Source organism: Sycon ciliatum, chromosome 12, assembly GCF_964019385.1.
Source record: "Sycon ciliatum chromosome 12, ocSycCili1.1, whole genome shotgun sequence".
Lineage (NCBI taxonomy): Eukaryota > Metazoa > Porifera > Calcarea > Leucosolenida > Sycettidae > Sycon > Sycon ciliatum.
The window spans coordinates 11873647-11888581 of NC_088654.1; the positions used below are offsets into that span (position 1 = coordinate 11873647).

General features: G+C 47.6%; 1 protein-coding gene across 1 annotated transcript in view; it reads right to left on the reverse strand.

Annotated features, from left to right (window-relative positions):
• Nucleotides 1-5840: 5840 nt before the first annotated feature.
• LOC135828237 (uncharacterized) overlaps nt 5841-14935 on the reverse strand; it is a 35774-nt gene continuing 26679 nt past the window's right edge. The window contains exons 8-9 of the mRNA XM_065340688.1: nt 9057-9126; nt 5841-6132 (exon numbers count right to left, since the gene is read on the reverse strand). Coding sequence (XP_065196760.1) covers nt 9092-9126 — 35 coding nt within the window. The 3' untranslated portion in view covers nt 5841-6132; nt 9057-9091. The remainder of the gene's footprint in view (nt 6133-9056; nt 9127-14935) is intronic.

A 14935-nucleotide genomic window follows, 5' to 3' on the forward strand; every position in this document is an offset into this window, starting at 1 on the left:
GGAACCCCACATCGATTACATATGTAAACGATCAAGTTCATCTTTAGGAATTCTCTCTTCTCACTGTTACCATCTCCCAATCTCTTGTAAACTCCTCTTTTACTCAGCTTACTTACGCCCCATTTTTGATTATGCAGATACTGCTTGGGCTGGAATTTCCACAACCCGTGCTGCCAAGCTCGAGATTCAACACAAAACGTTCTCAAAATCCTCCTCCGAAAACCCCGCATGCTTCCATCTTCCACCCTTTATGCCCTTGCTGACACTTCCCCTTTGTCTAAGAGACGCAATTCACATCTTGTCACCCTTATCCATTCTCTCAAACTCAATCTGTGTCCACCTCACCTCCACTGTTTCAACTGGTTCTCTTCCCGTAGCACGAGAAACTCCCTTTCCCTTCCGAGACCTAAGTCCTCCTTTCTACTTCACTCTCCCTTTTTTATTGCGTACTCTGCGTGGCTGGCACTTCCCCAAGAAGCTAAGGACCTTTCTTCCCTCCGCCTTTTTAAGAGCCTTGTCGCGCCTTGATTTTGATTTTGTTTTCTTCCCTCCGCCTTTTTAAGAGCCTTGTCGCGCCTTGATTTTGATTTTGTGTTTCTGATTTGGTTGCAATCACTGCTTATCCATGCCGGTTCCTTTTTCTTCTCCTCCCCTTCTCCCTGCCTTGCCGTGGTTGGCTAACACCCTCTCTCTTTGTATTGGCCGGTGTTCTCACTGTGCTATGAGATGCTGTAATAAATAAATAAAATAAATAAATGTAACGTGGTTATAAATTTCTCTATTTTTCTCTGCTTTCTGGGACCATGATGTGTCAACCATTGCCAGGCGGTTGGAGTTTAGTCTTCTGGTGTCCAGGTGTCCCTTCACAGAAAATCTGGCCTGGCCGGCGGCCTCTAGTAAAGGTACAAAATGTCATGCTGCAGCACGTGTGTGTGTTTTGAGGCCGTGAAAATAGGTGTACATGTACCACAGTACCATACCGTACAAAGGAGTCGTAAAGTACCGGTCATAGGTGACCACATAGTTCGAGAGATTCTTCGAGAGAAGCATCCAGCAGCATCACCTCTAAACGAAGACGCAGTTATGGACGGAGAGCCTCTGCCCCAACCACATCCGGTCATCCTGAAATAAAGAATATTATTATATTATTATCTTCACGGCACTCAATAGGGATGTTATTCGCCAAGCTGCGCTGCGCACGCATGGTGCAGCCGGGCCTTCAGGCATGGACGCAGCCAATTGGCGAAAGATTTGCACCTCCTTCCGCTCAGCCTCGGATGCACTCTGCGATGCTCTGGTTACCTGTGCCAGGCGAATAGCTACCAAATATGTGGACCCCATCTCACTGGAAGCTTATGTGGCTTGCCGTCTAGTGCCTTTGGACAAGCAGCCAGGTGTTCGGCCTATCGGGATCGGGGAAGTCGTCCGCCGCATTCTGGGCAAAGCCATACTTCAGATTGTTGGCTCGGCAGTAGAGAGTGCTGTTGGCTGTCTGCAGTGATGCGGTGGGCAAGAGTGCGGCGTGGAAGCCGCCATTCATGCGGTGAAGGCCACCTTCGATGATGACCACTAGGAGGGAGTCCTCGGTTCGCGGATGCAACGAACGCATTCAATCGCCTAAATAGAGCTGTTTGCCTGCGCAATATTCAGCGGCTATGTCCTGAGCTCGCGCCAGCTGTTATCAACACCTACCGCTCCCCAGCTCACCTGTATGTTTTGTATTTGTATTTGTATTTGTATTTATGGATTCTCCACAGGCCTTAGCCTAAATTGAGGGAGTCTCCGTCAACAGCTTATGAAGAAGCTGAGGAGAAAAATAAAAATAGGAAATAGAATGATGCGGGGTGGTAGTAATATAACACAGTGCTCTATGACACCGCTACTCTACGTGGAATGAAACCAGAGGGCTCATAACGGGTGATAGCAAAGTGTGTGCGGACAAGAGCGGTAAAACATTTTGGGCTGGATACAGTACGAATGGCAGCCGGGAGGGAGTTCCATGTGGCAGTGGTGACAAAGAGAAAGGTGGCACGGGTGTGTGTGTGCTGGCTCTAGCAGGTGGGAGTAGATGTTGGGGGCGCCTGGCGCTGTTTGACACTGAGTAGCCTAGGTCCTCCAGGGTCGTCATCTGGCTATTGATAAGGTGGTGGAGCTCAAGAAGGCACTGAATGTGTCTTCGCCATGCGAGGCTGGGCCACTGGAGGTGCGCGAAAAGTGAGGCTTTCGGCTCCGTTTGAGGAGGATACACGCCATACTTCCGCAGGATCACACGTGCCACTCTTGCCTGTAGCCGTTCAAGGGTAGTAGCCTGAGCACTGGAGAGTTGAAATTGCCAGAGGGATGATGCGTATTCAACCACAGGTCGAACATATCCAGTGTACAAGCGGCTGGCTACGGCTGGGGTGATACGCTTGGTCATGTGGATCAGAAGGACTGCTCGCTGGCGAAACTTTGTCGTGATGGTGCCGACGTGGTTGGTGAAGTCGAGGTTAGAGTCCAAGATGACCCCAAGGTGTCGGTGAGTCGTTACATCAGACACGTCATCTCCCTGCATTCTCAGGTGCTTAGTAGGGTGGGCACGTTCTGCACGACTTCTAGGAGAGAACTGCATGGTGCAAGACTTCGAAGGGTTGACGCACCCTCCGACTGAATCAGCCCACTGCAGAACGCCATCAGTGGCGGCCTGAAGGGGTGGACCATTTGTTGTTGGTTAGGTCCTCCGGCTGCTCTCCCAAGAGTAGTGTCATCGGCAAATAAGAGCACATCAGTAGTGACATCAGACGATATGGTTCGGGGAAGGGCATTAATGTAGAGAATGAAAAGAATGGGGCCAAGGTGAGATCCCTGGGGAACGCCTGCAGAAACTGGGTGGGTCGGCGACTTGGCAGAGAGAACTTTGACACAGAAGGAACTGTCTCTGAGGTAGTTGGTGAACCAAGAAACGGCTTCAGGTATATGATAGTAGCGAGCTGACGGAGAAGAACAGTGTGCGGTACCCTGTCAAACGCTTTCGCGAAATCCAAGAATAGAGCGTGGTAGTCAGTGCGCTTGTCGAGTGCTTTAGCCACTCTTGAAGACTGTTGGAGGAGAAGTGATCCTGTCTTCTGAGGGCACCACTCAAGGAGGCCCATTGACTATGCCAATGTATGCGCTTGGCGCAGTGCCACTGATCCGGGAAGCCGCCGCTGCTGGGGCCATGCAGTCCTGGTATGCCGATGACGCAACTTCAGCCGGCGCTCTCCGACGAATGCGCACCTGGTGGTCCATCCTAGTAGATCGAGGCACCAGGTGTGGTTACGACATCAACCCGTCAAAGTCCGTTCTCCTCGTGAAGCCACAACATCTCGCGCTAGCAACAGAATTGTTTGCCACAACCGGGGTTAACATCCGGACGGACGGCTATCGTCATCTTGGTACTGCCCTGTTCTGCGACGGTTACGTGTCCCAGAAGGTTGACACATGGTGCACAGAGCTGCAGACCCTCGCCAAAACATGCGGCGTCTCAACCTCAGGCTGCTTACGCTGTCCTTACCCATGGTCTCCGGCATAAGTGGTCATTCCTTGCGAGGACAATGCCAGCCATCGCGGGCCTCCTGACACCGCTGGAAAACTCCATCAGCCAAGTTTTCCTCCCCGCACTGACTGGTCGCCAGGCCCCCGGCGAGGAAGAACGTGCCATCCTGGCGCTTCCGTGTCGTCATGGTGGTTTGGGAATTCTAAACCCAGGAACCCTTTCCCAGCAGAACGACACGTCTCCGTCTGTCACCAGACCTCTAGTCGAGCAGCTCCTTCGACAGGAGGAATCCATCGAGGAAGGTGTTGCTGCAACCAATGCAGCCAAGGCGGCCCAACGCACAGCTAATCGCCAAGATCAGGCAATGGCCCTCTCCTCCCTCAGGGATACCCTGAGTGACGACCACAGGCGGACTCTGGATCTAGCCGCAGAGAAAGGTGCCTCCAGTTGGCTCACCGTAGTCGGCCATCTCGCCGGTTCCAGTTTACCATCCACAAGGCTGGCTTCCGGGATGCCCTATGTCTGCGGTACGGCTGGACCCCTCCCCGGTTGCCGTCTCACTGCACCTGCGGAAAGCCCTTCGACACCACCCATGCCCTATCATGTGCCATCGGAGGATTCACTGGGATGCGCCACAACGAGCTCCGGGATCTAACCGCTAATCTGTTGCGTGAGGTTGCGCATGACGTCAGCGTGGAGCCAGAGTTGGATCCCCTCTCGGGTGAAACATTCCCTCTCCGGTCGGCCAACACGGAGGCTCATGCTCGTCTTGATGTGGCGGCACGTGGAGTGTATGGGAGTAGGTTAGAGAGGACAATGTTTGATGTTCGGGTGTTTAACCCTTTTGTCCCCTTCAACCGAAACCTTACTCTCCCGTCTGTCTACAGAAAGCACGAGCAGGAGAAGAGGCGTAAGTATGAACGGCGAGTCCTGCATTACTCGTTTGTTCCCGTGGTTTTTGCAACCACTGGCGGCCAGGGGAAAGCTGCTTCGGCCCTCTTCGCCAGGATTGCCAGAAAGCTGTGTGAAAAGCGCCGTGAGCCTTTCCCGGTTATGATGGCTTTTGTACGGGCGAAGATCTCCTTTTGCCTTGTTCGGGCAATGGTTGCCAGTCTACGTGGTCACCGTCGGAACCCGCCTCGACATCTGTCTGGTTCGGCTGTGCTGGCGGCTGCTGAATGTGCCCTGGTGCCATAAACGGTGTACATGATACAGTACAGTTTCTTTGGTAACGGTGTTTCATTTACTTTTGTATTTTCAGTTCGTTTTCTTTGTATTTAACTCCTCATTGTTTTTTTTACCAGGCGTGGGCCATCCCCCAGCCCTGACTTCATAGGTGCCAAACATTTTACGTGTTTCATTTCTATTTTGAGAGTTTAATAAAAAAAAGGTATTTTACGACTCCCTGTTCAGTACTGTATTATGATTGTAACATTGAGTAAAGTAATGCCTAATGGTCTATATAACACCTGGGAATGTCACTCATAGCTCCGGGAAAAATGCATTGTCAAGGTAAGGGCACCTGTTCTCCGAGTTACTGCAAACGTCAAACGGCATTTTGCCTTTGAATCGCCGATATCTCGGCTAGATAGGTGATACGAATATTGAAATTGTGCTAAATCTTTTCAAAATTCGGGTCACCACAATCGCCCTCCTAGAAAGCCCATCAGGAAAATGATCTCTTTGCGAGACGTTCTATGGATACAAGAGTGGCTGGGGCGAATGCCTGGGTGACCAAAAGTTGCGAAAGGAGAGAAAAATGGGAGTTTATAGAGAGAGGTTCTGCAAAAACGAAAATGCGTACAAACTATTACTTTCGCTTTGGCCATCCTTGCTCCTCGACTATAGTCGCTGTTGAGCACTGCCGATAACCGTATGGAAACAATGAAAACTAAAAAGGATTCCCAACTACATATCAACACCCTGAGTTCGTAACTTCGAGGCTTATCACTTTGTAACATTGATTAAATTTTGTCGATTTTAGGGGCATGCCCATGATGTCCATTTGTGGCGCTGTCCCCTACGAGTATGAGTATGGCAAGTGTCGGATTTCGCTTGCCGCGACTGTACATGACTGTATCTGCATGTATGCTCTTGTGTACTAGTAGAGGTTTCTGTGTTGCGTGAGATCGGTGCCCTGCTCTGTGGATTATAGGATGCTGCAGTGACGTCACACAGCACAACACCACACTACGGCCACAGGACTGCAATATCCACACACAAGTCACACACACACAGAGCCACGTGATGCAGCAATTTTTTTGAAGAAGATCAGCACACAAAGGGTACACATCCTGTGTATTTGTTGAATTTATTGGTTAATTGGTTAGAATAGGCAGAGGATTCCACAACTGGGCTCCGGCAGGTGAAGGGACGGAAATTTGAAGATACGCAAACAGACTGGGAAGTTGTCCCGAAAAGCCATGGCTCGACGTTGGTGGGCAACCGACTATCGCAATAGTAATTTTATTGTGAAAACACGAAGAAAACAAAGAAACAGCAACATATAGATGCATTCTTAGACAGGGGTAGGTTTAAGAGAGCGTCCAATTGTTCACGCGAAGAAGGACGTAAAGCAGTGCATGCGGAAAATACTCATTTCGTCCTGCCTGCTCCACCTACACAATACAGAATACGCATGGAAAACGCACACAATATGGTCAGGCGTATAAAACTGCTCAACAAGAACGTGGATTTTGCCGCTCGGTGCCAAAAAGCCAAAATAGGTAACTGCCCATAAATTATACAAAAAAGAAAGACCAAGGAACTACAAGTTATGCTATACTGTCCACTAACACCACCAGTTACTAAACAATCAGCTCATGCGATAACATTGCACGACACTGACCGACGGTACTGACGTTCTACAACTAACTGGCTAACAGCTCTAGCACATCTTGGATGCGCACTCCAACAGCCTTCCAACTTGGAAGGTTCTAAGTTATAGAAATAACATAAGGTTGGGGGGGGGGGGGTAGTTGTAGAACGTCAGTACCGTCGGTCAGTGTCGTGCAATGTTATCGCATGAGCTGATTGTTTAGTAACTGGTGGTGTTAGTGGACAGTATAGGGTAACTTGTAATTCCTTGGTCTTTCTCTTTTGTATAAATTAAACCTTGGCTCTCCATCTGAGTCCTGTCCATTATTTATTAATGGTTCACATGGGTCAGATGATGTCGGCCATTTTGGTTGCACTGTCAAGACGTGAAGTCCGTGATGAGCTCCTCAGTCTATTTAATAATGCTTGCAATCACTGAGCGCCGGTTGTGTGGGAAGGCAACTAGGCAGTACTTGTCTGCTGAACAGTTTCCATCCATATTCTGGGGATGCATGTTGTACCAGTTCTAATTGCATTGATCTTGCATTTCAAGTAGGAACTGGGTTGCAATACTAACATTCTTTTTACACGATTACTTTCTTGCATTAAAAATTGTTTTCTTTCTTTTTAACTCGGATGCTGAGCCAGTCAATATAATTTTAAAAACTAAAATAGAAGAAATCACATGGAAACGAGTTACGAATGTCTCAGTGGCCTGTTAACTTTTGTGCCCTGTTATCGCACTTTCTGACTGCATGTTGTGGAGAGTTGCTTCATAACTCGTTTCCAGGTGATTTTTTCTTTCTTTTCAGTGTGTTTTGTTCGAATCCTTCATGATGGCACATTGAGTTTTTTTTTGTTTTCCCATTAAAGAGGCCAAATGTGGATCATCAGATCATTCTCAGTGAGTAACGGAGTTCACATGAAGCCATTATTATTGTTATTACTTCAGAAGTATTATTATTATTATTATTATTATTATTATTTTAATATGGCAATAAGTAGGACGAGCTGAAGCGACATGTGGACTACTTTATTAACAATGTAAGCGATGGAGACGATGCAAGAAACAACCTAAAGGGTAAGGAAAAATACATGTAAGAAGAAAAAGGGCAATGGAAAAAAAAGATGATTCGAACAAGTTTTCGTACAACACTCTTCAGGAATCACCGTTGTACTAAAGAACAAAATGAGAACAAAGGAAATAATATAGCAATCAAGGTCCCAAACGCGGGAGGCCTAGGAAAAACCCATCACCTAGACGGCAGGATAGTTCCCTGCCGCTGTCTGCCGCTCCCCCTCTGACATCTGTGTTGGACGGGCTGGAGCTTGGCAGCTCTTTGGAGGTGCGTGCGGAACCGCCACTGGTGCAGCCCTCGGGTGTGCCTAAGTCTGTGCCTCTGGGTGCTTTGCATGGGGCTGTGCCTCGAGTGGTGACAGCACCTCTGCCTCCCCCTGACCCTCCTCCTTCGAGGTCTGTGTTGGTGGGGAGCACCCGTGGTGGTCGATTTGTCCCACCGGAACCAGAGCTGGATTCAACAGAAAGACCAACAACCAAGGCGGCAACAACAACACCAGCTTCACATCCAACAACAACACCAGGTTCACATCCAACAACAACAACAACAACTAATCCACAAAACAAAGCAGCAAATGACAGACCACGGAGATCTACAGCAGATTACAACCGGACCTATGAATTCACGGTAAAAATACAAAGGAAACAATCGGAAAGGACGACGACTGACGTGAAGGCAACGGCATTCAGGGTTGGCGTGGGTGGTGAAGGTGAGACGCAGGAGGATGCAAGTGAGGAGGAGAGTCAAACCGCGGTGGATGACGGAGCAGGTTCTGATTCGGACAGTGAGGGAGAAGGTGAGCTGAGTGAGGGTGAGAGGGAGTGTGAGGGTGTGCGCGTGAGTCGAGATTGTGTGCGTCCGTCTCGTAATAACAAGTCTTCAGTATACAATCATTTGGTTTCTAGTACTGACTGTTGTCGTACTTATTCTGATTCCTGTTTTTCTGTTTTGTGCCGTGCTCGTCATGGTTATCTTTTGCAGTTACAAGTTTTGGAAGCTGTTTGTCAGCGCATTCATAAGCCGAATTTGTGTGTCCAGAAAGATAGTGTTATTACCCTAAAATTGTTCAAATAATGTTCTGTTGTGTAGTGTGGCAACGTTGTTGCCACTTGTGCCTAAATGTGTTTTGTCACCTTCTTGTTTATTATTGTTATTATTATCATTCGTTCTCACTTTTTTGTTTTTTGTTGCTGATACACACTTGTCACGCTTAGTTCTTACTTGTATACCCTTGTTTTCTGCACACTTTTGTGAGAAATCGCACCTCGATATTCTAGTGCTGTCATTGTATCGTGTCACCCTACCTTGATTGCTATATTATTTCCTTTGTTCTCATTTTGTTCTTTAGTACAACGGTGATTCCTGAAGAGTGTTGTACGAAAACTTGTTCGAATCATCTTTTTTTTTCCATTGCCCTTTTTCTTCTTACATGTATTTTTCCTTACCCTTTAGGTTGTTTCTTGCATCGTCTCCATCGCTTACATTGTTAATAAAGTAGTCCACATGTCGCTTCAGCTCGTCCTACTTATTGCCATATTAAAATTATTGTCTCCTCGTCGAATTTTTAAATTATTATTATTATTATGAAATGACCCAAAAGCAATGTGCCTATCGAGGGGTTTATTTATGGACCTATTTATGCTTACCATTATCATTCTTGTGATGCTACCAACCTAGATTCTCAATGAGCCTGCGTGAGAGCTGCAAAGTTGCCTCCTGAGAAAACAGCAGCACATCAACGGGAGCAATGAGAAATATCGAAAGGTAAAAAGCAAAGCAATGCTGACTACGAAGGACACTCCTTGGTCTGAGTCCTGGTGGCGGAAGTAATTGTTTTTTCAGCCTTTTTTCTTCCCTCTTAAGATCTTCGCTACCTTGTCATTGGGAAGAAATTCCCGTTTGGATTTTGCGAAGTAAAAAAAAACAAAAACGGAGCCCCTTTGAACTCCCGCTGCCTTATGATCATCTGTTGTACGGTACAGTAGAACGGCGTTTATCCGGACGTCAACTATCCGGATGATCCGGATTATCCGAATCGCCTCATCCGAACACCCTTGAGACAGCCCGGGTACCTAGGGTGGCGGATAACCGACACTCTACTGTTAAATAGGGTATTTTTTCATTTGACCCGACGAGACCACACGACGCTTGCAGATCACAGCACGAACAGTTCACCAGCCACACTCCACGAAAGCAAGTAGTAGTAGTACTCCTGACGAGTCTTGTTTCGTTCCATAGAGACCTATTACTACTATTTGACGGACCTATTGAAGATGGCAACAAAGAATTATTACTCTACTGTTTGGTTATGAGACCACATAAACGGCTGTACTTCCTGAAGGAAAGAATTACTAGTAAATATTATTAGTTATTCAATGGATCTTCTTCTCCGTGATGTGCATAGTTGCACCTTCTCTCCCCCCCCCCTCTGTATAGAGGTGACATAACTCGCATCATTTTATATTTTGGCGCTACACTCTGCGTAACGCCATTCATAGAGCACAATGCACGCTACCTTCTGCTGCTTCTCCTCCGTGATGTGCTAGTTGCGCCTTTTCTCTCTCTCTGCCCCCCCCCCCCCCTTCTGCATACTAGGTGACATAATTCGCATCTTTTTTGGCGCTATACTCTGCGTATATACTGCTCTTATGTGGCTTCCACGGTATTCATTGTTATTACCTGACGATGGCCAAGTGCCGAAACGTTGTAAAAATAACGGAACTGGTTCGGATGTGATGTGCAGCGCTATGGGAATGGGTGTGTCCACCCGAATTCTTTTCACAGATGAAGCTGCAGGAAGCCTCAGCCCTTCTTCAATGGATCAGTCGGGGAAATGAACTGCTTTTTTCTTTTTTTAAAGTGTAAAAAGGCAAGACCCACCAGTAGGCATATGCGGATAATGCCGGCAGAAAAATTGGCAGAATTCGGTACTTTTTCTGGTAAGTTTCATGCATGTTTGGTATGTGTAAACATAAAGAAATGGAACAGAATTCGAGGAATTGCCCGCCATAAGGTTTGTATGGTTCTGCCAATTTCACTGCTTTTCGAGCAGAATCTGCCCCCTTTTCGAGCATTATCCGCACACCCCTACCCACCAGGACTCAAACCTTGGACCTTGCTTGTCATGAACAATGCTCTAACCATCTGAGCTATGGGACCAGGCTGAACCTAGTTGGTCCGCTGGCGGAGCGGGAAAAAAGACCCAAGTGCCATTGGTATGCATAGTATGTGTTGTGAGCTGCCTTTGGAGTGAAAAAGCAAACTGTTCCTCGCCAGCGCATTTTTTTAGTGTTTATTTGAATTCGGATAGCTCAACGGTACAGAAGTACAACTACAAAGAGCACCGAATAGAAGGCTCCGAGAACGGGAAACCAAAAGACAAAACAAAAACAGCAACATCAATTTACTGATTATGCACATTGCTTGAAAGCAAATCACAACATTTTAGGTTGAGCCTAGGCCTTGACAGATTATGCTAATATTTTCGTGAAATTAGGCTTTTCGCATTGCTGAAAAAATTGCAGAATTATGCTATTTTTTTGCTAAAAGTTATCATATTATGCCGCATTATTGTCTGTCTGTCTTTCTCAACCCAAGTGGATGCAGTATGTGCAAATGTCAATAGGAAGGTTGGAGCATTTGTCCACGCAAAGCAGAATATCAGCATTTTTGGCAAACGACTTTTCTATTTATCGATCATTCAGTCCACATTTGAGTTTGGCAGCACTGCATATATCCATTGCTTATCACAAGCCCTATATGACAAGCTTCTTACTGCCAGCCGCGTAGCATTAAAGAGAATATTTTCGTTGGATAGAATGACTCCCACCACTCTTCTATACAGTCATACTAACTTGTACGCCCTTGAGAAACGCCTCAACTTCAAAACCTATGTATTTGTTTACCGCTGCCTGAATGGACTTGCTAGTCCTCTTCTGCGAGACCGCTTTACCTTGCGCGCCCATGGTGCTCGCACTGCAGCCACCACCCGTGGCCAAGTCTCTGCTGCTCTTGTTCTGCCCCCCGCTAACACCCGATATGGCTTTAGTGCAATTTCTTATTTGGGCGCTGCCAGGTGGAATACACTTCCACCGGCTTGCCGCATGTCTAGTTCACCAGCTGAATTTCGCTCATCCATCAAATTATACCTAGGGTTCCCTGTAAAAAGGCGCTGACGCCTGTTGGGAATTCCCTAGTAAAAGAAGAATAAATAATAATAAATAATAATATTATGCTCACATATGCTGCTAATGTATTATGCTTCTGTGCAAAATAACAGGGGAATTGTTTTGTAGAGGGCGTTGTCCTGTAGTAGCAAAAGTTCAACGGGGTCACCGCACCGTCCGACCTAGCTACGACCGTCACTGATTGTACATGTAGTGGACTGGACATGTTCTCAAGGGAGTCGTAAACCTACGACTTCCTGGTGCGTCTTTTAAAAGCGGGATTCACAGAAGCTTTTTTTGCGATGCGACACGCGATGCGACGCGATCTGCGACGGACGCGTGCGATGCGAACTCGCGAAATACCATTCACAGAAGAAGTCAGTGATGCGACAACATCTTGCTGATTTGGCTACGTTACCATGATATTCGCGCGGTTTGATACAACTTGTACAAATTTATAGGCAACTCTTGAACCTTTGTACAACTTTGCTGTAGAAAAGGTCAAAATCGTACGCCAAATCGCTTGTCGCATCGCATCGCATCGCAGAAGTTCAGCCAAGCTCAACTTCTGCGATGGCCCAGTTGCGTGGGGTGCGACATGGCTGCGATTTGGGGTTTTCCCAGTTTCGCGTCTGTCGCATCGCGTGTCGCATCGCAGAAAAGCTTCTGTGAATCCCGCTTAAAGGCCAATTCACAATACAACTTTCTGCGACGCGACATGCGACTTGCGACACATGCGACGAGCTGCGCCAGCGATACACGGTTCACAATATTCTTCATGTTTGCGACATCCTCATGCACAAGTAGTACTATGCACGTGCACTGCACGTGCACCCAGGGTCGAAACTGTACTCCATTTGTGTATGTCGCGTGTCGCATGTCGCAAAAGTTGAACCTTCTTCAACTTCTGCGACAGGTGCATTGCAACAGCTTGCGACAGCTTGCGACAGCTCGCGACAGGCAGTTTCTTGTCGCAACTGTCGCAAATCGCGTGTCGCGTCGCAGAAAGTTGTATTGTGAATCGGGCTTAACGGGATTCACAGAAGCTTTTTGCGATGCGACACGCGATGCGACGCGATCTGCGACGGACGCGTGCGATGCGAACTCGCGAAATACCATTCACAGAAGAAGTCAACGATGCGACAAAGTTTTGCTGATTTGGGTACGCCACCAAGATATTTGCGCGGTTTGACACAACTTGAAAAAATTTATAGGCAACTCTTGCACCTTTGTACAACTTTGCTGTAGAAAAGGTCAAAATCGTACACCAAATCGCTTGTCGCATCGCATCGCATCGCAAAAGTTGAGCCAAGCTCAACTTTTGCGATGGCCTGCGATGGCCCAGTTGCGGCAGTTGCGTGGGGTGCGACATGGCTGCGATTTGGGGTTTTCCCGGTTTCGCGTCTGTCGCATCGCGTGTCGCATCGCAAAAAAGCTTCTGTGAATCCCGCTTGTACTTGTACCAAGAGTACATAACCCCCCCGGGGGTTATGTACTCTTGCTTGTACTTGTAGAACATGTACAACTGTATGGAATTATTTGACGCGAACAGGCGGATTATTCCAATTTTATGCGATTCGTATGCAATTTGCCTCGAATTATGCGATTATTCGATTTTGGTAGGAATTATGCGAAAAATTATGCTAGCATAATCTGTCAATGCCTACATGGTGAGGCTGTGTTGAATACAATGTCATGAGCCGTCTCAACCCGGATTGAGTTCAACCCGAGTCAAGTTTCAACCCGCCATGAACACAGATTGACTAGCTCGTTTATAGATTACGTGTATACACGATGCATTGCGCTTGACCCGGGTTGACATTTCGCCCTGGGTTGATTTCAACCAGGGAGCAGTACAATACGGTATTGTACTGCTCCCTGATTTCAACCCTCCCCTAATAGGCGATTCACACGACAGGCAAATCCACGTTTGTCAGGTGCCCGCAGGAAGTGAAACGTGAGGCTGAAGTTCACACGGCCGCGGGTGGCGGCCAGAGCTCCCGCGAGTATCCGGTGAGTATACGGCGTTACTGTGGTGATTTGGAATGAGTACCCAAAGACAAAGGCCAAACAACCAGTGTTCAAGACTACCGTACGATAGTACGACCTCACAGCCTCATAACTGTAAAAGTGCCCGCAGATGAGTGCATTATATTTCAGAATGCTCTGTCTCCATATCAACGTGTTTGGCCTAATTCTCTAACTTGACAGCTAGTTTGTAGTGTATTTTACATGTTTTATGTGAATTTTGTGTTTTATTTTGTGCGCATGCCCTTTGGCATCTTGGAAAGCGCACATTTTTTTGTTGTCGAAACTGTCCGTTCCACACTTGCTCTTCGGCCTTTTTTCTAGCTCGCCTTGAGTGACGGCTGCGTTTTGTACGTCTTGTACCTTTTCAGTTTTGAAACATTTCTTAGTCTTTGTACTTCTTCTAGTTATGGATACTGGTATGGAGACGTCGTCTACACCGTCCAGCGAGATGGTTGGAATCCTGGAAAATATCCAAGCCAGCATGCAAAGCATTGCTGATCGTGTAACGAGAATCGAGGATAGTCAAAGACAAAATCCTTCGACTGTCTCATTCCTCGGCACGTCCACACCATACAAGGAGCAAAGCTCCAAGTCATGGCCGGATGATAGCAGTGTGATGGAGGAAATGGAGAAAGAGACGGAAGAGTTGGACTCCAAAGGGGTCAAACTTTTTCCTGTGTCTGATTCAACTATGGGTTTGTTGAAGTCGAGTTTTTGTTCCGCCTTGCCGAATCCGAGCAGGCGACAAATTCGTGACAAGTTTGGTGCCCCAAACTGTCCACACTCGGCTTGTCCTGGACTTGACAAAGTCATGAAGTCCAGGATGTCCAATGAGACAAAGTCTCGAGACAAACAATTGGCGCGCCTGCAAAGCTTGGGCCTGGACGCCGTTGGTCCCCTAACTCGAGTGTTGGAGGGAGCAGAGAGTGGGGATATCTCTGCTTGCGAGATATTGGAGGCTGTACAGTCAGCAGTCAAACTCCTCGGGAATTTTCGGCCCAATGTAATCGGGAACGCCGTCAAATTGCCCTCTCTAGTCTGAACCCCCGCATTGCGGATATGGCTGAGGACGACTCCATTTTTACCGAAGCCCGTCAACATTTGTTTGGCGACGGCTTTTATAAGAAGGCGAAGGAGCGTGATGACGAGATGCGGGTGCTGAACAGCGTTGCAGCCAGCAAGACCCATACCCAGTCAGCTCCTGCCAAGAAACCGAGCGGTTTCAAGAGCCACCAGCCGGTTTTTCACCGGGACTCCCGCAATTCCCGTGGAGGATTCAGGGGACGAGGACGGTACCAGCCTTACGCAGGCAATTCGAGCTTCAGCCA